Source organism: Podarcis erhardii (genome assembly GCF_964252035.2).
Source record: "Podarcis erhardii genome assembly, chromosome: 7".
NCBI classification, from domain to species: Eukaryota; Metazoa; Chordata; class Lepidosauria; order Squamata; family Lacertidae; genus Podarcis; species Podarcis erhardii.
The window spans coordinates 27,465,230-27,487,318 of record NC_138511.1 but is presented as its reverse complement, the minus strand read 5'-3'; the positions used below and the strand labels follow the sequence as shown (position 1 = coordinate 27,487,318).

Genomic DNA, 22,089 nt, shown 5'->3' with positions numbered 1-22,089 from the left:
TTATTTATTTAAGAATCCACATCCCATTGTTCTTTTATCCCAATAAAACAATTTTAAAAAATCTGTGAGTACAACAGCAAAAATAAAACCACCAAACTGTAAAACTTAAGCAGTGACCACCTGCAACCCAAATGTGTTGCAAAACAGGCTTGCTAAGATGGTGGCCTTGAAGCCATATGAAGTTGGGGCTAGGTGGGCAGCCATCCTGGGGCTGGAATTCAGCTAAGCTTTATCAGATGAAGCCACGTATTTGTCTTGCAATGCTTCAACATAAGCAAAGGGGTGGATTTGTTTCATTGTTTGAAAAGATGAAAGGTTTCACCAGACCATCAATGGAGCAAGTAACTGACAAGGGATAGGTTGAACCCACAGCCTCCATTCCTCCTTTCTAGCAAACCTTTTGAAGCCTAAATTGCAGAATCACAGGTGCAAAATGGCATTTTGACCTCCGTGCAAAACAGGGTTTGCTTATCAAATTATCTGGTTTGCCTAGTCAAGTCATGCAAATGGAAGATAAATGTTGAGGGAAGTGATTAAATAAGAGCGATTCTGAGAGAGTACTGCAGGGAATACATAGATGGTTGAGACATTTTTCATGTTGACTACGCACAAATGACTTCTAGGCTTAATTTTAATATTCACTATTTATAGATGTTTAAGAGAAAGAAAGCAGCTTTGGATCAATGCAGTTAGTTGCGTGCCTGAAATCCAGAAGGGACGCCTCAATTGTTTGAGATGCCATCCAACATAAAAACAGACACACACTTGACCACAGCAGGGGTACGACTGCCCCCTCCAAATGAATGAAAACAATGCAAAAACCAACAAAAACACAATTCTTCCACGCACCCTAACTTGAACTTAAGGATTTTAATAGCATGCATAACACCTGAGTTGAATTGATGCTGAATCGAGTCTACTTTTGGCTAAGTGTTCCAAAGCATTGATTTATCCTATAACAAAATTTATATACCACTTGGTTGTTTAAAAAAACCCTAGCAGCAAACCTGTAAATTATTTACAAAAACAGTTGAATGCCTTGTCCTAGGGGCACCTTACAGTGGGTATACCCCTTCGTAGATCACCTACTGAACTTAAGGGTCAGTTTGAAAACACCAACAGAGAGTTTTGTAAAATAATTCTGCTGCCCTGGGTAGATGGTGCTGAAGTGTGAAGGAACAGCCCCCTCCCCAGATTCTCCTGCAGTTTGACTTTACTCCTCTTCACCCACCTGCTTCCTACTGTACCAGGAATGGGGACCTGCCCAATATTGTGTGAGCTCCCAGTTCCCATCAGCCCCAGCAGACCATGTGGCCAAGAGTCAGGGAGGATGAGGACGGCAAGCATAACTCCAGCTGCATCTAGAGGGGGTCCCCCTAAGGCTTCCCTATCCCTGCCCTAATTCTGGAAAGAGGGTGTCTTACTTGGGCCTTTGATCTTGCCTTCTGATGGTGGTGGAGGGAAGAGGAGCAGCTATCACTTTCTTACGTAGGATCCCTAATAAAGATTACACAGACAAGCGGCAGAGAGAGTTGCTTATGTGTGGACCAGTGCTCTTTGGCAGTAGCCAAGCAGCACCATCGACAATCCTGTTTTCATTGAACCTCTGCCCATTGAAATTCTCAGAAGCTTGGAATATATAAATGCAGCCTCGCTCTGTAGTTTTTGCTATTTGGCCCTCGGGTGCACAGACATTCTCTGATTCCGAGCACCCGCCCTATGTTTACAACACAGGTGAAGTGTGCAGCCCCTGTCTCCAGGCTCCCCTGTTTCTTGTTGAAGCAGAAGTTTTCCTGCGGTCCTTCCGGGCTTTCTCCTGTGGGAGAAGCGGGTGCTTCAGCCTTTTCCCCCGCCCCAAGGAAGGCTTCTCACTGCTCGTCGTTTCTGACTGTGGCTGTGTAGGCTTGGATACAGGTCTGGAAATGGGCCACCGTGTTGAACTGCGGCCGGAAGAGGATCAGGTAGCATTTGGGCAGGAAGAAGGTGCAGAGGATGGCGTAGACGCTGGTCTGCACCGTAAACATCTGCAAGGCAGGGATCCCCTTGCCCTTCCCTTCGGTGGTGATGTAGATGAGCATGAAGCAGCCCCAGCCCATGAGGAAGACCAGCATGCTGGTGGTTAGGAGCCTTGCCTCGCTGTAATTCTTGGGCAGGTTGCGGCCCCAGAAGGCGAAGGCGAAGCAAGCGCCGCCCAGCAGGGTGATGTAGCCCAGCACCCCTCCTAGCCCCATGAAATGGCCTTCTGAACATTGCAGGTAGACCTCCCTCTCGCTCACAAAATCCTCTTGCAATGTAGGCGGGGAGAAGCGGAGCCAGAGGAGGCAGATGAGGGCCTGCAGGCCGCAGCTGAGGCCGACCGAGACGTAGGTGCCTTTGTACTTGACCCAGCACTTGGCGGCTCCGGGGGGCAGCTTGCAGGCCATTTTGAAGATGAAGATGATCTGGAAGGAGCGGACCAGGAGGCAGGAGACGCAGACGGTGAAGCTGATGGCGAACAAGGGCTGCCGGATCAGGCAGCTGACCTCAGTGGGCTTCCCGACGAACAGGCTGGTGGTGGTGCAGGAAGCCAGCAGTGAGGCCAGCATGACGAAAGCCAGCTTGCCCCCGGCCGCTTTGACCACTGGCGTTTGACGGTGGAGGGCAAAAACCAGCAAGCAGCCAAAGAGCAGGAAGAAGTCGACGATGGTCAGGATCCCCAGGGCCAAGATGGTGGTGGTGGTGATGTCGAGATACGTGATGAGCGGGGGGAAGCAGGTGCTGCTCTTCAGAGGGGACCACATCCCCGGGGGGCACGGGATGCAAGTGTCTCCACCTGAAGAGGAGGAAAGGAGAAGCTCAGTCAGCAGCAGGACTGCTTAGAAGCAGAAGAAAGTGCCTTACACCAAGGCAGGCACCGACTAGCTCAGTGTTGTTGTCTCTACATTGACTCTCCAGGACCTCCGTGCAGGGATCTCTCCCAGGCTAAGAAAGATATGTTGACAAGCTGGAACATGTGCAGAAAAGGGCAGCTCAGATGATCAAGGGTCTAGAAGCCAAGCCTTATGAGGAATGGTTGAAGAAGCTGGGTACAGTGGTACCTCGGGTTAAGAACTTAATTTGTTCTGGAGGTCTGTTCTTAACCTGAAGCACCACTTTAGCTAATGGGGCCTCCCGCTGCCGCCGCACCGCCGGAATGTGATTTCTGTTCTCATCCTGAAGCAAAGTTCTTAACCTGAGGTAATATGTCTGTAACCTGAAGCATCTGTAACCTGAAGCGTATGTAACCCGAAGTACCACTGTATTGTTTAGCTAGAAAAGAGGAGACTGAGAGGAGATACGATGGTCATCCTCAAATGTCCAAAGGGCTGTCACATGGAAGAGGGAGCAAGCCTGTTTTCTCCTGCTCTGGAAGGTAGGACTTGAACCAATGACTTAAAGTTACAAGAAAGGAGATTCCGACTAACCATCAGGAAAAACTTTTGACAGTAAGAGCTGTCCGACCGTGGAACCGTCTCCCATGGGAGGCTGTGGACTCTGCTTCCTTGGGGGTTTTTAAGCAGAGGTTGGATGGCCATTTGCTTTAGCTGAGATTCCTGCATTGCAGGGGGTTGGACTAGATGACCCTTGGGGTCCCTTCCAGCTCTACAGTTCTGCTTTTGAGCCCTGCCTTCCCATTGTGGACAGTGAAAAAGGCTTTGGCCAAGCCTCAGTCTCTGTGCAAAGTCTAGAAGAAGAAGAAGAAGAAGAAGAAGAAGAAGAAGAAGAAGAAGAAGAAGAAGAAGAAGAAGTAATAATTAATTAATTATTATTTTTTAATCCCACGTTTTCCCCAGGTGGTGTCTTATAGCTGGTGAGCTTCCTGGGGCTTTGCAGAGCCCCACACTCTGTGCAAAGCTCGGCATGGGCCTTTGCAAAGGTTGTAGAGTCACAGATAGAGACAATCGCTGGAGCCTGTGTTGCCATCCACAAAGAGCCCTTTGCCTCTGCTGAGGGGAGAGGGGCAGAGGGTGAAGCTGTGTTGCGACTCAGAACAAAAACAAACCCTCCAGAGGGCCCTTTGTCAGCCCATGAAGGGATAGAGGCAAAAGTGAACAGGAGAGGCCCTTTGTGCTCTTGTTCTGGACTGTTGTTCATTCGGAGGAATTGGCGCCATCACAAAAGACTTTGTGAACGGGGATTTGAACCCACCACCTTACCGGACACTCTTAACTCCTACACCTTGGGACTCTTTTCCTGCCTTCCGCCTCTGCCTACTTGGCACTGATGACCTCTGAGTCAAGGGAGGGAGCTAGAACTAGTCTAGCTCATAGCGGATTCCGGTCTTCAGATTCACAAATGAGGCTCCCTGAGCCATGCGGTGTTTGCACTCACCTGTTTCGTTTTGATAGGTCCCTTCCAGGCAATCGTCACAGCGACATAAACACTCCTCCAGCAATTGCTTGCTTCGGATTTGACCCACTTCACACACTGCTATGCAATATGATTTGGGGACCTAGAACAGGAGAGTTTGGTTAAGTGGAGGCATTTGAGTTGTTGGCGACTTGTGGAAGTCAGTCGGTAGTTCACTGCACCCATCCAATGTGGTATCCGTCATTAAAAGGGGTCATTAAAAAGGAATAACAAATCAGTCCCCCAATATCACAAGGCTTTTATGCAAATCTATGTTGAGAAAAATGTAGGATATTATATCAGAAAAATGTAGTGTGCTGTTAAAACAGAAAGGGGTCAAACCATCACAAGGGGTGTTGAAATTTTGGGAGGCTGGATAGTTACAATGGAATGGTCTCAGTGGTGGGGTACACATGTTTATTCTTATTTATTTATGATTATTACTTTGTCTAAATGAATGAATGAAAAAAATTAAAAATAAAATGTAGGATATTGTAAAGCTGGAAAAGGTGTACAAGAGAGCAAGTTAAATTATCCAGGAGCTGCAGCAACGCCTTGGATAGGCAAAATGTGGATGTCAAGGAAGCAGCAAAATGAAGCTTCTCAGAAAGATCTTTTGGGTCACTGAGAAACGGAATGCCGGAGCAGAAGGAGCCATTTGGGTCAGATCCAGATGGCTGCTCTTAGGTTCTTTTATGTCCAAGTAAGGCCCAAGCTGTTCCCCAATCTGATGTCCTCCAGATGCTTGGAGTACAGCTCCCATCTTTTGTAAGATCTAGCTACTGACTCACAGCTGCATGAATGAAAGGGTTAACCTGAGCTCAGGTTGCCAGTGGAGAAGTTGCTTAGCAGGCTCCCTGTAGCCTTTTGTTTCCTCCTCACCCCTTCTCTCTCTTTCGCCCTCTTTGTGCTTCCTGGAATAAGCAGCTGCGATCCCTGCAAGTGAACTCAATCTCTCCAAAATGGAGATTTTAAAGCCTGCGTCTTTGTTAACCTAAAGATTGCATGATTCTTTTCATATGGAAACCAAGTTCTTTTGGGAGTCATTTGGAACCTTTTCTTTCTTATTTTTACTGCCAGTGAATAGAGACTTGTTTCTTGTAACTTCTGGAATCTCTGTGAGTAAAAGCTTCACTTATTTAGAAAGCTAAGTTCCTGTGATTTATTCTAGCCTGAGCATTTATGTGGGGAACATTTGTTTAAAGGTGGGCAGATGTAAATTGGAGCATCTGCCACTGTGCTTAGCTCTGCTAGGGAGAGTAAGAATCTCTTCCAAACTTCTCTCTTCCAACATCTATCATCCCCATCCAGCATCGCCCGTGTTTTCCTTCTTTCTGGGTGTTTCACCTGGTGTCTTACCTGATCCCCTGGTGCTGGCCAACTGATTTCAGACTTGTTGATATTCAGGGCTTGGGAACTGTAGCTGCCGATCATCTTGAAAGCAGCTGTGCCATTTTCCCACCTCCAGGTGACGACACTGTAGCCCAGGAACAGATCTCCCTCTTGGCCAAATGTGATGGTGTTGTTTTGCAGAGGAAAGTTCACCTTGTACAATGCTTCATAAAACTGAAATGAGAAGATAATTGCATCTTGGGGGTGCAGGGGGAGGGGCTTACTGTGCTTGTTGAAGGATGTGTGGGTAGCACAGCTAAACATTGGCCTGAGAGATGATGATCCCTGTTGTTTGCTTTATTTCAGCTGGAGGCAGGAGACAATGTCAGCCTTCTCCAGAGATTCACACTGAGCAGGATTTTCTAGAAAAATTATGTCAAGCGTTCTGGGCATATTTAGTTAGAATTTAAATGCCAAGTTTCTTTAAATTACAATGCTACCTCGGGTTACAGATGCTCCAGGTTACAGACTCCGCTAACCCAGAAATAGTACCTCGGGTTAAGAACTTTGCTTCAGGATGAGAACAGAAATTGTGCGGCGGCAGCGGGAGGCCCCATTAGCTAAAGTGGTACCTCAGGTTAAGAACAGTTTCAGGTTAAGAACGGACCTCCAGAACGAATTAAGTTCTTAACCTGAGGTACCACTGTACAACGATTTGCTGTTAAAATGCACGGTTCGTGGCATTTATTTTTTATGTATTTAAATTAGTTAAAATTAATGAAAAGGTTAAAAGTGCCCTTTTGGCATTATCACTCTCTTGCTCCCCCATGGAAATTCCTTTTTAAAAAAAGAAAAGAAAGAATAAGCTCTGCTACAGACACTGCACCCACTCCTCTCCTGGGTGATGGGAGAGGTCTGCTTCAAGTTTCTTCCCTTTCCTCCCATGACCTCAGGGCACCTGATCCTAAAGGCAGCTACTGCCTTTGACATCTGAATGCCACCTGCTTGCCTTGGGTCTCTGAGCCGAGTGAGCTGGGGAAACTGCACTGGCCGCAGCCATTACTGCGGAGGCGCTAGCTGACACCTATCGGATGCTATTAAGTCACACCACCAATAACAGCAACAACAACAAATTTTATTTACAGTGAGGGGGGAAAGTATTTGATCCCCTGCTAAATTTGCCCGTTTAACTCTAGCTGAAGGTTTGAGTAGCTACGCATCAGCCTCAAAATCTTACTGACTTGGAGAGGATCTGCAAAGAGGAGTGGGACAAAATACCTCCTGAGATGCGTGCAAACCTGGTGGCCACCTACAAGAAACGTCTGACCTCTGTAATTGCCAACAAGGGTTTTGCCACCAAGTACCAAGTCATCTTTTGCAAAAGGGATCAAATACTTATTCCACTCATTATAATGCACATCAATCTCTGACTTTTGTCTTCTGGGGGTTTTCCTGTTGTTATTCTGTCTCTCACAGCTACAATAAACCTACCATTAAAATTACGGACTGGTCATTTCTTTGTCAGAGGGCAAACAGGCAAATTTAGCAGGGGATCAAATACTTTTTGCCCCTCAATGTATACCCCGCCCTCCCCGGCCAGAGCTGGGCTCAGGGCGGCTAACGCCAATAAAATTTCAGTAAAAACATAATAAGAAAAATAAAAAAGCAATTAAAAATAATTAAAAATAACACAACTAGACATGTTGCACATGGACACAGGAGGGAGGCGAGTGGCAAATGTGCTTTAGTCCCTTGGTGCCTCAAGCCGACTTCCTCCAGGCATTGAGGGTTGAGGACAGGCGCTTCCTAGCCTGCTTTTGAGCAAAGGGAGATGTGGAGCAGCCTGATCCCAAATATACCAGATGTTTGGGAAGGAGCAAAGGAGCTGAAAGTAAAAACCCCGGGGAGAGGATGCTATTTATCAAAACAGCAACAGCAGCGGTGGCATGCAACACCTGCTCCCCTGAACGTAGCGCTTACCTCCATGGGAGCATATTCACCCAGTGCTTTTCAAGCTGCACTGGCTCCCGGTGGAGTACAGGGTCAGATTTAAGGTCTGCTTTTGACCTTTAAAGCCCTTCACGGCCTAGGACCCTCGTACCTACGGGACCGCCTCTCCCAGTATGCCCCACGGATAGCCTCAAGGTCCATAAATAGCAACACCCTAGTGGTCCCGGGCCCTAAGGAAGTTAGATTGGCTTCAACCAGAGCCAGGGCCTTTTCAACACTGGCTCCAGCCTGGTGGAACACTCTGCCTCATGAGGGCCCTGCAGGATCTGATTTCTTTCCGCAGGGCCTGTAAGACAGAGTTGTTCCGCCTTTGGCTTGGAGCCAATTTGATTCCCTCCCTCCCTCTCTCTCTTTTTTCTTTTCCTTCTCCTCCTGCAATGAGGCTACATTTTAATATTTTAATGTTTCAATATTTTAATGTTGTATTTTAATGTTGTTTTTAAGTTGTAATCATTCAACTTGTTTTTATTATTGCTTGTATCCCCTTGGCTGGGGAGGGCAGGGTATAAATAAAAATTATTATTATTATTATTATTATTATTATTATTATTATTATTATTATTACCTGGCGTGGCTTGAACTCCTTGCTTGCTGGACATCCTTCCAAGCTGCACCCCAGGTGGTTGTGGAGGGCCTCGGCCAGGATATAGACGGAAGCGTACGAATAGAAAGACCACTGCCAAATGGAACTGTTCAAAATGTTGGCTAAAGCGTCCGGGGAGAGCAGTTGGTTCTCATCGCAGGACTGGGAGCAAGCCTCCACCGTCAGGGCCTCAGAGAGCAAAGGGTGATCCGTCTTGTTTGACGGGGAGCGCTGTAGTGTTTTCCCAACAAAGTGTACAAATTGAGGCAGTCTGACTGGCTTGACGGTGAGTCCAAGCACGGTGCCTGTTTCCTCAATGTTCGGTATGGAAGCAATCGTGTCAGTTAAGATCCAGGACTCAGGTGCGATCCAGACTTTGCCTTTGATCTTCAGTTTGATGACAGCGTGGAAGAACTTCCTGGTAATGACCGCATTGGAAAGGACGACAACAACGTTGGTTCTGGCTTTCTCTATGTTCTCAATCACCCTCTGCAGCCGGCTTTCCAAGATGCGGAGATTGGCCGTCATCAGCCCCTGGTAGGAAATGCAGATGCCCTTGGCTGCTGCCTTGGCAATCAAAGACTGAACTGTTTTCTCGCTGGCTTTGGTGCCACTGTCCACAGCGGAGACGTACTCCCAGCCGAAGGCTGAGATCAAGGAGATGAGCCCCGAGACCTGGTGGTCATTGCTTGGGATCGTACGGAAAAGCAGTGGAAAGTGCTTCTTGTCAGCAAAGATCTCTTCCTTGATACTGTACGAGACCTGGTGGTATTTAAATATACCTTCTTGAAGAAACCAGAGGCCTTTCTCCTGGGCATGGTTAGCCATGTGGTGTTAAAGAAGGATAGAACTTTTTTTATGTATGCTACAACAGCAGCAAGGATACTTATCGCAAAGTATTGGAAGACACCAGATCTACCCACTCTGGAAGAATGGCAGATGAAGATGACAGACTACATGGGATTGGCAGAGATGACTGGCAGAATCCGAAACCAGGAGAAAGAGACAGTGGAAGAAGATTGGAAGAAATTTAAGGACTATCTAAGTAAACACTACAAAATTAATGAAGGCTAGAATTGACATGAGTTTAAAAATTTTGTGGTTTTCAGGGGCATTGATTAAGGAAAAAGAACAGAATTGTTAAAAGCTATGGGAAATAAGGGAATGGATTTGCTGATTAGATAAATGGAATTGGAATACAGAAGGGGGAGGTGTGAGGAGGTCGAGGAAATTAGGTTTAAGAAAATAAGATTTGAAATTATACATGTTTTAGGTATTGTGTTTGTGTATGTTTTTATTGTTGTTTGTGTTTATATGTTTTTATTGGAAATCTCAATAAATATCATTTTAAAAAAAAAAGATACTGTACGAGACCTGGACAGGAGACAGGCACGTTTTTAAAAGCAGGAGGGCAATATGCAATGGTGTGTGCACAGCTCAGAGAGTGCCCAGGGCAGAGTGTGTTCTTACCAGGTGCAGATGGAGGAAGTGGGAGAGCTCTCGTTTATCGCATCCATTAGTCACCTAATACTCGCAACCAAGTTTAAAAACATTTACAACTACAGCCCCAAGGTGAAAGACTTCTGGGAGAAGATTTATAACGGATTGAAAAAAATGTTGAAATATACATTTATTAAGAAGCCAGAGGCCTTTCTTCTTGGAATAACAGGTTTGGAATTGCCCTCAAAAGTTGTTAAATTGTTTTTGTATGCCACAACTGCAGCAAGAATTTTGTTAGCGAAGAATTGGAAAACACAAGAAATACCAACAGTGGAAGATTGGCAGATGAAGATGATGGACTTTTTGGAGCTGGCTGACCTGACTGGAAGAGTCTGCGACCAGAAGGAGGAGGAGTATCAGGAAGAATGGATGAAATTTAAAGACTATTTAGCTAAATATGTTAAGATAACTTAATTGGAAAAGCTTGCAAATAAATAGATAGGCTTAGGATTCAAATATGTAAAGATAAGTTTTAAGATGTTTAAAGTTAAATTATAAAGAATGAAAGATGTTAAGTGACCAAGTCAGTTTTTTGAAAAAATAGATTTTGGAAAACTGTTATAATGATATATAATGAAATTCAACCAAGGGGATTTGAGTCACTTAATAATGTTACCAAGATTTAAACAGGATGTATGTATGTCTGTTTGTCTGTTTTGAAATTTTGAAAATCAATAAAAAATAAAAATAAAAACATTAACAACTACAACATGAGCAACCACTGGCCATTAAACAACGTATTAACAACATACACCTAGTTCTATGTGGTTGACACTGCCTGGCAGCAGGGAATGTTTTCTAGCCCTGCCTGGAGATTCCAGATGCAAGGGGATTGTCAGGCTTCAAGGAATCTGTTTCCCCTCCCTCACGGCAGTCTGCCAATAAGGGAAAGACAAGAAGCTCTTACCAATGTCTTTTAGTCAATATTCACAGAGAGAGACATTGACAGCAGCGGAGCAAGCTGATTGGGTGCCTGGGGTGGTGTATGTGCCCTGTGTCCAGGGGTGGGGCCAGCCGGGGCAGGACGTTCTGCAGGGCCTCTGAGGAGTCTGCCTGCCTCCTCCCACTCAGCCATCCTACAGCTGAGGGGGAGGTGGCGGGCGGACCATTCGGGGCACTGCGGAGTCTGCGGGCACCCAAGCCACTGCGTCACTCCCAGGAAAGATGCGTGGCTCAGGCGCGCTCATAGTGTCAACCTTCCCTTTTTTTGCGGGAAATTCCCTTATTCCAGTGCCATTTTCCGCTGCTTCCCGCTGCTATCCTGGATTGTTAGATATCCCGTAGACTGTCTCTGGGACAGGTGAGGCTGCTGATCCCTTATTTTCAAATCTGAAAGTTGACAGCTATGGGTGCGCTGCAGGCCCCGTGATGGGTGCCGCCCCGCATTTTCTCACCCCCCTTAGTGGTGAAACCTGGGCTAACCCCCCCCACCGCACCCCCCCTTCCTCCGCCCCTGGATGCAGAAATGCAGTCTCTCTTGGATAATGGCATTGCTCTGAGTAAACCCCTCCATCTCTCCTATTATATGTCATCCCTACATTGGCTGATCTGTGCTTTCTGCCTCTGAGCTTTCTGTTTTACTTTCAATGCCCGCTGGGTCCTAGGAGGGGTGTGTGTGGAATGCTTTCTCAAGTCACTGAGTCTGTCAACTGTCTCTCCCCTGGTGTTGCTTCTTTTCCCTGTTCCTCTCCCAATATTTCCCAGCTTCTCTCTTCTGCAGCCTCTGAACTGTGACCTTCTGCAAACCACTGTTCTAAATCTATACTGTCTCTCCCTCTTCTCTGGGAAGTGCAGGAGGAGGGGAGGGCAGTCTCCACCATTCCTCCTCAGTCCAGTCCCTGACAGGGGTTGAACTTGGGACCTTCTGCATGCAAGCGTTGTGGTAGTGGGGCTGTGCCCACTGAGCCATGGCCCTGAATGGCGGGTGCTGCCAACTCTCCCAAGCCGCCTACATCGCTGGGTGAGGCAGCTGCAGGCTCCTCTCAGCCACCTGCTGTGTTTGCTATTGTCTGTCATTTGGACATTTTACATGTAGTGCCCAAGTTGCTTAGGGCTTTGTGAATGAATTAACATGAGAGCTTTGAACCTGTCCCAGCGGCATGCTGGCAACCAGTATAGCCCTGGGACATCCTCTCCTGGGAGCAACCTGCCTGCCGCATTCTGCGGAAGTCAAAGCTTCCAGACCAGTTCCACTTTACACATTCACCCAACTGGTGAGGGCCTAGCAAGGATTTGGCTGACTTAACTGCTGCCTTTGGGGTCTTCCTTCCCTCTCCCAACCTGGTTGCTTGGTGCCTGAGAATCCCTTGAGGTTCATTCCACAGCTTTTCTGGCAACAGTTAGTTCACATATACGCAAATATGGCTGACACCACAACGAACCAGACCATTTGTAGGCCCACCACCTCGGCAGAGCAGAGATGGCAACAGAGTCGGATGTTGAAACCATTTCTCAATAAGGCCACCGAGACTAATGCATAGCATCAATTTAGCAGCTCACCTGCGGAAGGCCATAGTAGGTGAAGACTCTTGCTGTCAGCTGCGTCATTTCGGCTGAGTCGGGACCCACCACACCGATGACTCTCTGGGAACAGCCTCCTTGGTGTGAACGGCACCACTGGTGTGGGGAGAGCTGGAAGGCGGCTTGCAGGTAAAGGCTTTCTTGACAGGTGTCCCATATGTGGTATCCCAAGGTGATGTTGGGGAGCAAAGTAGAAGAATTGTTGATTTCCTCAACAGCCAGCCTCATGGCTTGAAAATGAACATAGCCCGAAGGGTTTAGACTGAGGAAATAAACATGGAGCTCAATTAAGCCTATAGAAATGGTACCTCAACACACACACATTTTGTGGGAATTTGTAACCCTACCAGAGAAGAATGGCAGATCAAGTTGATGGATTATGCCAAAAGGGCTAAAATGACCGGAAGAATCAGAAATCAGGAAGACCAAAATTTTAATAAGGGGAAATTTATAATTTATCTTAAAAACCATTGCAAACAGTTAAAATCATTAGTAGGATTGGAATAACACTTGTAGTTTAATGGTGAATTTTGGACACAATGGAGAGGTAAAAGATTTAGATTATTATAAAAGATGCAGGAGGAAATGATTAACAAAAGGACCCGCAAAGGGGAGGAGGAAAGTTCCAGAGATTCTTTGGAATCTTGTTTCAATGTTGTATGTTGGATATGTGACTGTAAAATTTTAATCTGAAAAACCAAATAAATTTATAAATAAAAAAGTAGTTGTTATTATTATTATTATTATAATTAATTTGATTTATTTACTGCCCCTTATGCAAAGATCCCAGGGCAGTGTACAACATTAAGGACATAGTTTATGGAGCATAATGATAAAAAACATAATATGGAGCATAATTAAATAATCATAACAACAGTCCCAGCCCCCAGTGCAACACGCATTTAACAGGCCATAGATTATTTAACGGCTGATGGCCTGAGTAAAGAGGAATGTTTTTGCCTGGCAAGCTCTCTGGGGAGAGCATTCCGCAGATGGGGAGCCACCACAGAAAAGGCCCGTTCTTGTGTGGCCACCCTCCAGGCCCTCTCAGGGAGCGAAGGTAAGGGCCTCAGATGACAAGCGCACATTCCAGCTGGGTTCATATGCGGAGAGGCGGTCCTTCGAGGTGTGGAGGTCCCAAGCCGTGCAAGGGTTTGTAGATCAAAACTAGTTATAAACAGACTCCAAGTTTACCTGCCAGCAGGCAGAGAGGAGGATGGCTGGAGGTCTCCTAAAACGGTAGGGGTGGGTGTCTCAGGCAGAGGCATGCCCAGGGCAGCTACAGAGGGATGGAAGGCCAATTGTGGCCCACAGTCTTGAGGTTGCACTCCCCCCGATTCCTGGCCTCCCAGCTCTGTGACGGTCCAAGGAAAAAGAGTGTGCACAACTGCTAGAGAAAGATGCTGTGTGTTGCACCCCAATCCTATCTGAGAGATTCCTGCTCTGAGCAGAGAAGGCTGGGCGAAGTGGGCCCCTTTTGGTCTGACGCAGCCAGAAGCCAGGCCCCCTTTTGTGTTCCTCAGCACCCTTTGTGGCCTCCTCATTGCTGCCTGCAACCAGGTGCCCAGTCACCCACCAGCTGGCCAGAAACAGAGGAAGAGTCAAAGGGGGTGAAGCATGCTGAGGAAACAGCCCTGATTTCTGCTTCAGGGATGGGAGAAGAAAGAGGAGCCCCATCCCCACAACACAACACAAAATAACCATCCCTCTCACCTCTCGCAGGAAGGCAGCTGAAGTGGGCGGGTCCTGTTCCGCTCAGTGCTATTGCTATGAACTGGGTAGAGGCCCCCGATGATGAAGTCCCCTGGCAGGTTAAAGAGGGCTTGGCAAGAACTATTGGCAGCAGCCATGCGCCCCACCAGCAAGGCGGCCAGAACAAGCCCCACAGACATGATGGAGAGAAAAAGCAGCTTGCTGCCTCTCCCTCCTCGGGGCAGGCCGGTGGCATGGGGCGGGCAGGGGCTTAGAGGAGGCTCACACGTTTCCACTGACGCCTGGCATTGCCACTGCTACCTGCCCCTCTCTGCATGTCGCCTCTTCTCCTGCTCTTCGGAGAAGGAGGCCCATTTGCTTGCTTAGAAAGTGTTTTACATGCAGCTGAGACTGTTTTGCTTAATGGTGCCAGCTGGGAGTGGGAGTGGGAGTGGAGAGGCAGTGGCGGGAGGCCTGACCAACCCAACCTCTCGGAGGGAGAGGGGCAGGCAGGCATGTTGGTAATATCCAAGGCAACACGATGACCAAGTACAACAATGCAAAACAACAACAACAACAACAACAACAACAACAACAACAACAACAAGAAGAAGAAGAAGAAGAAGAAGAAGAAGAAGAAGAAGAAGAAGAAGAAGAAGAAGAAGAAGAAGAAGAAGTTGTTACTTATACCCCACCCATCTGGCTGAGTTTCCCCAGCCACTCTGGGTGGCTCCCAATCGAGTGTTAAAAACAATGCAGCATTAAATATTAAAAACTTCCCTAAACTGGGCTGCCTTCAGATGTCTTTTAAAGATAAGATAGCTGCTTATTTCCTTCACATCTGAAGGGAGGGAGTTCCACAGGGCGGGCGCCACTACCGAGAAGTCTGGTTCCCTGTAACCTCACTTCTCGCAATGAGCGACCGCCAGAAGGCCCTCGGCGCTGGATCTCAGTGTCAGGGCTGAACAATTGGGGGTGGAGACGCTCCTTCAGGTATACAGGACCGAGGCCATTTAGGGCTTTAAAGGTCAGCACCAACACTTTGAATTGTGCTCGGAAACGTACTGGGAGCCAATGCAGATCTCTCAGGACCGGTGTTATGTGGTCCTGGCGGCCACTCCCAGTCACCAGTCTAGCTGCCACATTCTGGATTAATTGCAGTTTCCAGGTCACCTTCAAAGGTAGAGCGCATTGAACTCTTTATATGGTCTATGCGGAACACTGAGAAACCAAATAAGCAGAAATCTTATAAATCTCTGAAAGTCACTAAATGTGCACTCTTGATGGATTCTCTTGAAAACACAGAACCAAATAAACATAAGTCTTATAAGTCTCTGAAAGTATTTGTAAGTCTCTGAAAGAAGCAATGGGTCAGATTCTTATCTGATGAAAACAAGCCGTAAAGCTTTGTTTTATAACGTCCAACGCTGCCGAAGTGGTTCGCAAACAGACATAGTGAACAGTGATTCTGGATATACCCACTGTTCCGTAGAATTCTTCTTCAGCACAGCAGAAGGATACAGAAATGCTTCCTAAACCCATCTCTGTGGTGAATGGAATTGTATAACAACAATATCTATGGAGCAGCGGCCATGAGCAGTTTAAGAAAATAAGAATCCTGCAGCTGGATTGAACCAAAGGTTCCATCCTTCTGAGATGCCATGGGGAGCAGGACATGGGACGCAGCAGCTCCTATGGCTTCCAGCAACGGGTATGCAGAACCATTCGCTGCCTCTGCCCATGGAAGCAGAGCAGAGCCATTGTGGAGATGGGCTTACTCCACATCAGTGCAGCCTCGTGGCACCTCACTGCTGGGCTCAACTGAGAACCAACAAAGACACTGGGAATCCTTCTCAGGGCTGCTGCTGCTACTGCTGCTACCACCAAGGCAGGCCTCCCTCATCTCAGGCTGGGGCCCTTCACTTTTTTGGTACCTAAATGCAGGACTTCACGTAATTTATCTCTGTTGTATGGCACCTTTTCGTTTTTCCTCTAGCCTGCTCACGTGATAGGAGCTGCGTGGCACTTCTGAATCTCAGAAGCATCCCCCTCTACAGCCCCAGCCAAAAGCTTGATTAACTATGAACCCCCTAATCTGGCATCCCCCTCAAAACAGGTGCCAAAGTTTTGCAATCATTTTGCAGCATTTTCAGCAAAAACCCCACGTTTTGCAGCTCCCCACAGATGCAGTAATTGATGCATCGAAACAGGGCTAATGCCTCCAAACCCAACGTTGTCCGGTTCGCTTCAAACTGGCACCAAGCTTTGGCAAAAGTTTTGCGGTGTTTCGCAGCAAAAAACCTCCCCTCCTTTTGCAGTGCCCCACAAACAAAGCAAGAAGTACTCAAAGCTGGGGATCATGGGGTCACCCAAAAACCAAATGTCATCCAATTCACTCCAAACTGATGCCAAACTTTGGGGAAAGTTTTGCAGCATCGTTTTGCAACAAAAACCTCACAAACGGAACAATAGACACTCAAAATGAGGGTCATGGGTATTACCCCAAAACCCAACGTCGTCTGATTCTCTCCAAACCAGCACCAAAGATTTTAATTAACAGGACCTGAACGAATTACAGAAGTCTGCCGACATACCCAAGAAGACTTGAGACAAGAATGATTGGTAACAGTTAATATGTATAAATATAAACATCTATAAAATCTGCAATCAGAATAATTCAACCAAATAACCAAAACTAATGTGATGCCGTTTTGGGGGTCTCTGCAGAACACGGTTTTTTGGCCACGAAAGGCTTCTGCAGGGCATTCCTCAAGGTTTAGCGCCGTTTAGGGGTGAATCAGATGGTGATGGTTTTGGGGGGATGCCGTGACCCCCGCAAATTATGTTGCCAAAGAAAACGTTTCGGGGGTCTCTGTGGAATGATGTTTATTGGCTGCAAAAGGCTTTCGTGGGGCTTGTACTGATGTTTGGCACCATGTTAGAGTGAAATGAGCGATGCTCCCCCCCCCTTTTTTAAACCGTGATTCCGTGGGTTAGGGTGCTGAGGACATTGTTTTGGTAGTCTCTGCAGAATACGGTATTTTAGCTGTGAAAGGCTTCTCTGGGCTGTTTCCCAAGGTTTCACACCATTTTGGACCGGATTTATCTACAATTGTGTGCCAGATGCCATATTGAATTAATATGGTGGACCAAACTAACCCTAGTTAAATATTCGCTCCCACCCCCACCAATTAATTTGGGGCTGGATCAGGTGTTCCCTGGGTCAGGGCAAAGCTGTAGGTTCCCACACCCCTAAAATTAACAAATAACACGATCCATTTTAAAATCACAGTATTTTTTAGGCTTCCTCGACTTCCAGGGCTGCACTAGAAAGTTCCTGCTTGTAAAATATATGATAAATATGTAATATATACTGTACAATTAACAAAATCATATATAAAATGAATTATTACTGTGTATAAAATATAAGATATTTTATATACAATAGTATTATATTAAATGTAATAAAACAATGTAATAGTGTAACTGCAGCCTCCTCTTTATACAATAGTATAAATACAGCCTCTTTCTGTGGACTACTGCCATCTGGTGGTATAGAAGTACTGTAAAGGGACCCCTGACCGTTAAGTCGAACTGCTAGGTTGGCAGGAGCAGGGACTGAGCAACAGGAGCTCACCTGTCACAGGGATTCAAACCACCAACCTTCTGATTGGCAAGCCCTAGGCTCTGTGGCTTATACCACAGCGCCACCCGCTTCCCAGTATAGCTGCAACCTATTTAAAGCCACTGCTTGAACTGTTCAGGCTCGTAGCTTGGAGGTGCTGCTTGATCTGGTCCTCCCGTTGCGGTTGTAGGTGGCATCAGTGGCAAGGGGACCTTTTCCCATCATGAGCTATGACTTACCCTGACCATATTGGACCTTGACATCATAATGCATGTCCTAGTGACCCCGAGATTAGACTGGTGTTTCCCAAACTTTTCCTGACTGTGGCCCCCTTCTGACCTTGTTTCCTTCCTGTGGGCCCTCCAGGATTGTAGCTGGGGGGGCAGGGGGCAGCTGCAGCATATTTTAAAGATGAAATGAAATAATAAAATAAAGTAAAATCTGCTACTTTTGCTTGAAATCACCAGAGCCCCGTAAATATGACTTTTGAGATACAGTCGTTCTCTAAATTTGTGGCTTTTGTAACAGAGTGTTAATGCCTGGAACAAGAGCTCCCCCTGGAGGCGGTGAAGATAGGATTGTGAGTCTAGGAACTTTCTACCATATGTGGTGGATATGTAGGAAAATACAGGTATTCTGAGAGTATATCCATGCAGAACTGCAAAAAATGCTAAAGATCTCTTTCAATAAAAAACCAGAGGCCTACCACCTGGGAATAACAGATTTGGATATTCCACAAAAGAGGAAGGGTATCTTTTTATATGTGACAGCAGCAGCAAGAGTTCTGATCGCGGCAAAACGGAAGAGTAATGAAATCCCCTCTATACAAGATTCGATCCAAAAGCTGACAGAATATGCCGAATTAGATGGTCTATCAGAAAAAAATAAATAATAAATCAAAACAGGAATTTGTTTCAAAATGGGAAGTTTTCAAAGAATATCTGAAAAATAAATATAGTAGTTTAAATTCTGTTGCAGCATTCGAGGAACTTCAGTAATAGTTGCAAGGTAGATATAAGAAATTAGATATATTAAGAAAAAGTTTAATTATGATAAAAGCGTGTATTGGCAATAAGTAATATGAAATCGAAATATGGAATAGACGGGAGGTTGGGTCTTTAGTGTTAAGACCAATATATGTTTTATTGTTTGCTAAGAAAAATATGTGTCTATGGTTATTCCTGTGTGTAATTTGGTATTTGTGTTTTTTTCATTTTTCTTGCTGTATCAATAATTTTTTTTTTTTAAAAAAAGGATTTTGAGTCTAGGTCTGGGTACAAGCTGCTGAAGTGAGGCTCAATATTCAGACCTCAATATTCCTTGTCTTGCCCAGCTTGCTCTTTGCCAACAGCCCAAACTACCGTATTTTTTGCTCTATAAGACGCACCAGACCACAAGACGCACCTAGTTTTTGGAGGAGGAAAACAAGAAAAAAAATATTCTGAATCTCAGAAGCCAGAAGAGCAAGAGGGATCGCTGCGCAGTGAAAGCAGCAATCCCTCTTGCTGTTCTGGCTTCTGGGAAAGCTGCGCAGCCTGCATTCACTCCATAAGACGCACACACATTTCCCCTTACTTTTTAGGAGGGAAAAAGTGAGGCTTATAGAGCAAAAAATATGGTATTTTCTAACTGGCTTTTTCCTTTGACTGCCCTCACTTCCAAGCCTTCCCTGCCCTTATGAGAAGAGGAGGGGGGAGGAGATGCGCCACTCATCAAAATCATTAAACCTAAGGAGCACCGTCTATCGCACAACCACCTACTCACAAATTCCTCACCGTTCCCAAAGAACCTCCCAGGACCTCATTAATTTGCAATTATCTCGGGATGTGCTTGGATCTGAAACACTCCCAAAGTGTAGGCAGCCCAGATACGTCATGCCAGCCTCATTCCTGGGCTGGAGGAAACAACAAAAGCCTTTGCCAATAATTTATATCAAGGTGCTCCTCGGAAGCACTGAAAAGCCGGTGTGGTGTAGTGGTTAGAGTGCCGGACTAGGACCAGGGAGAGCAGGGTTCGAATCCCCACTTGGCCATGAAGCTCACTGGGTGTGACCCTGGGCCAGTCGCTGCCTCTCAACCTAACCCACCTCACAGGGTTGTTATCGGGATTAGTTGAGGAGGAGACACATGTATACCACCTCAAGCTTCTTGGAGGCGGGATTTGAATGCAGTAAATAAATAAAAACATTGTCCACATTATGGGGGGAAGAAAAGCTGGTGGACCAATGGGCAAAATGAATGATGGAAAGCATGCATTTTGCTTTCACACCAAGCCTGAAGGGACAATTCTGAAGATTCACACATGTCAGCTCTCAAATTCAATTGAGGGGAGAATTTTGAGGAGCCGTTATTCAAGGGGCTCAGATTTTGTTTCTCTGACTGAAAACATAATAATTGATCTGGTGGCCCAAGACAAGTGGGGACATGCAAGGCGGCCTAGACTGGAAGAAATTCAGAGGTCTGGAGAACCACTAAGGGATGGGAGTCTGCTGTGAGACTGTGGGGGACGGCAACTGGACAGGAGGTTCGTGATGGTAGCAGGAGACGTGCCATTGGTGTTCCCACTGGTGATGAGGCCAAAAGGTGGAGGGTGTACTGGGGGCAGCTTGGGGGCGGCTTTGGACCCCCCAAATCTTAAGCACCTTCCTCAACCAGGTATGCCAATCAAAGGATCACAGCAGTCTTGACGGATGCAACCCAATGTCACCATCCCAAACCAAACAATATCAGTTTAGTTTTTCGGATTAGCCCTCACCAAATCATGTGATTACACAGAACCATCTTTCCAGTGTCTTTCCTTATTAAGACTTTGATGAATTTTCCTATTAATTAAATCATGGGTCATCTTGATCCAACTCCCTGCGAAGCAGAAATCTCAGCTGAAGCATTCATGACAGAGGGCCAATATGTCTCCCAATATCATCTGTCTACAAAACAACTCAAAATTTCCTCATGATGTGGAAAACATGAAAACAACGAGAAGAGGCAGGACTGAAGATTTGGAGATATGCTTCAGAGGTCCAGACTATGGGGAGCCCAGAAAAATTAATAACTACAATTTGGATTACAATTTGGTCTTTTTTATTTTATTTTAGTTTTTTGTTTTTAATTGGATTATGATGTGGACATGTTGATTGGCTGTTTTTATTGGAAAATCAATAAAAATGATTAAAAAAAAATTAATCACTCTTGTGGTCCCTTCCAACTTTGCAATACTAGGTGTGTGTGTGTGTGTGTGTGTGTGTGTGTGTCGGGGAGATAAGTCCATACTCTACCTCTACCCTTCCCCCACCAGCCAGCATGAGCTTGGCAGGGCCATAGCCGTGGTGGCCCCTCCGCTACAACCTCTCCTCTCCTCCAGTCTTTGCAGGAGCACTCTGCTCAAAGATGCTGCCTCTTGATTCTCAGAGCTTGCATCACCACTTAACCACATCACATTTGACTGGCAGTGATTTGCGGTGGGTTGTCCACCCCAGGAAGAACAGGACCCAAGGAATGCCATTGCGGGCGGAGTCCAAACTGTCTCCTCCCTTTTCATTCCTGAAGTTGTGTGTCCTCGGCTGCCTTATTAAGGGGATTGCTGCCTTCTTCGCACATCAGGGCAAAGCTTGATTGTGTTCGCAGATAACAGAGCATGGTTGTATAAGGAACTTGCCACACGTAGTTCAGGGAAGGGGTGGGGTGAGCAGCAAATTCTTTGCCCGTGGAAATTGGCACATGGGCAGGGGTTGTGCAAGGCCCAAATTACCCTGTAGGACGGGGAAGAAGGGAACAGCCGCCTTTCCCCAGACAAGGTCAGCCGCTGAATTTATCACACTTATGTTTATTACAGGCTTAAAAGTATGCTTGCCTCTGCCTGAGAAGCTTACGTTTCCAAAGCAAGCAGTGATCACAGGAATGGCCTGCATTGGCCGGGATACCTGCCCACCCAGAGCTTCCACATCCCTGGCAAGAAAGACAGTCTTGCATAGTGGTTAGACTAGTGTTGGAGACCAGGGTTCAAATCCCCATGAAGCACACCGGGTGGTATTGGAGGCCAGCCACTGCCTCTCAGGCTTATCTACTGTATTTTTCGCTCTATAAGATGCACCCGACCATAAGACGCACCTAGTTTTTAGATGAGGAAAACAAGAAAAAAAATATTCTGAATCAAATGTTGTACTAAACTATTTAATAAACAACCAAAGGGTTTCATCAGGATACCCTGAACCTTGAAGATACTTATATCACACACATCCAAGGAAGCTGCTAGGTAGGAGATCAGGACAGACAAAAAGAGGACCTTTGCACAATGTATGGTTAAAAGACAGAACTTGCTACAAGACTGAACGACAGCTACTAGCTTGGGTGACTTCAAAAGGGGATTAGACAAATTCCTGGAGGATAAGGCTATCAATGGCTATCACACAACAACCTCACAACAACCTAGTGAGGTTAAGGTGGCCCTCTCTGCGCAGCGC

General features: G+C 46.3%; 1 protein-coding gene across 1 annotated transcript; it reads right to left on the bottom strand.

The window, feature by feature from the left end:
• Positions 1-1,622: 1,622 nt before the first annotated feature.
• On the bottom strand, positions 1,623-14,448 carry LOC309346767 (taste receptor type 1 member 1-like). The gene is made up of 6 exons (XM_081870914.1): positions 14,027-14,448; positions 12,293-12,575; positions 8,276-9,055; positions 5,728-5,934; positions 4,351-4,471; positions 1,623-2,812 (listed from the first exon to the last, which is right to left on the bottom strand). The coding sequence occupies exons 1-6, from the start codon at positions 14,203-14,205 to the stop codon at positions 1,869-1,871; spliced, it is 2,514 nt and encodes an 837-aa protein (XP_081727040.1). The 5' UTR covers positions 14,206-14,448; the 3' UTR covers positions 1,623-1,868.
• Between the last annotated feature and the right edge of the window lie 7,641 nt (positions 14,449-22,089).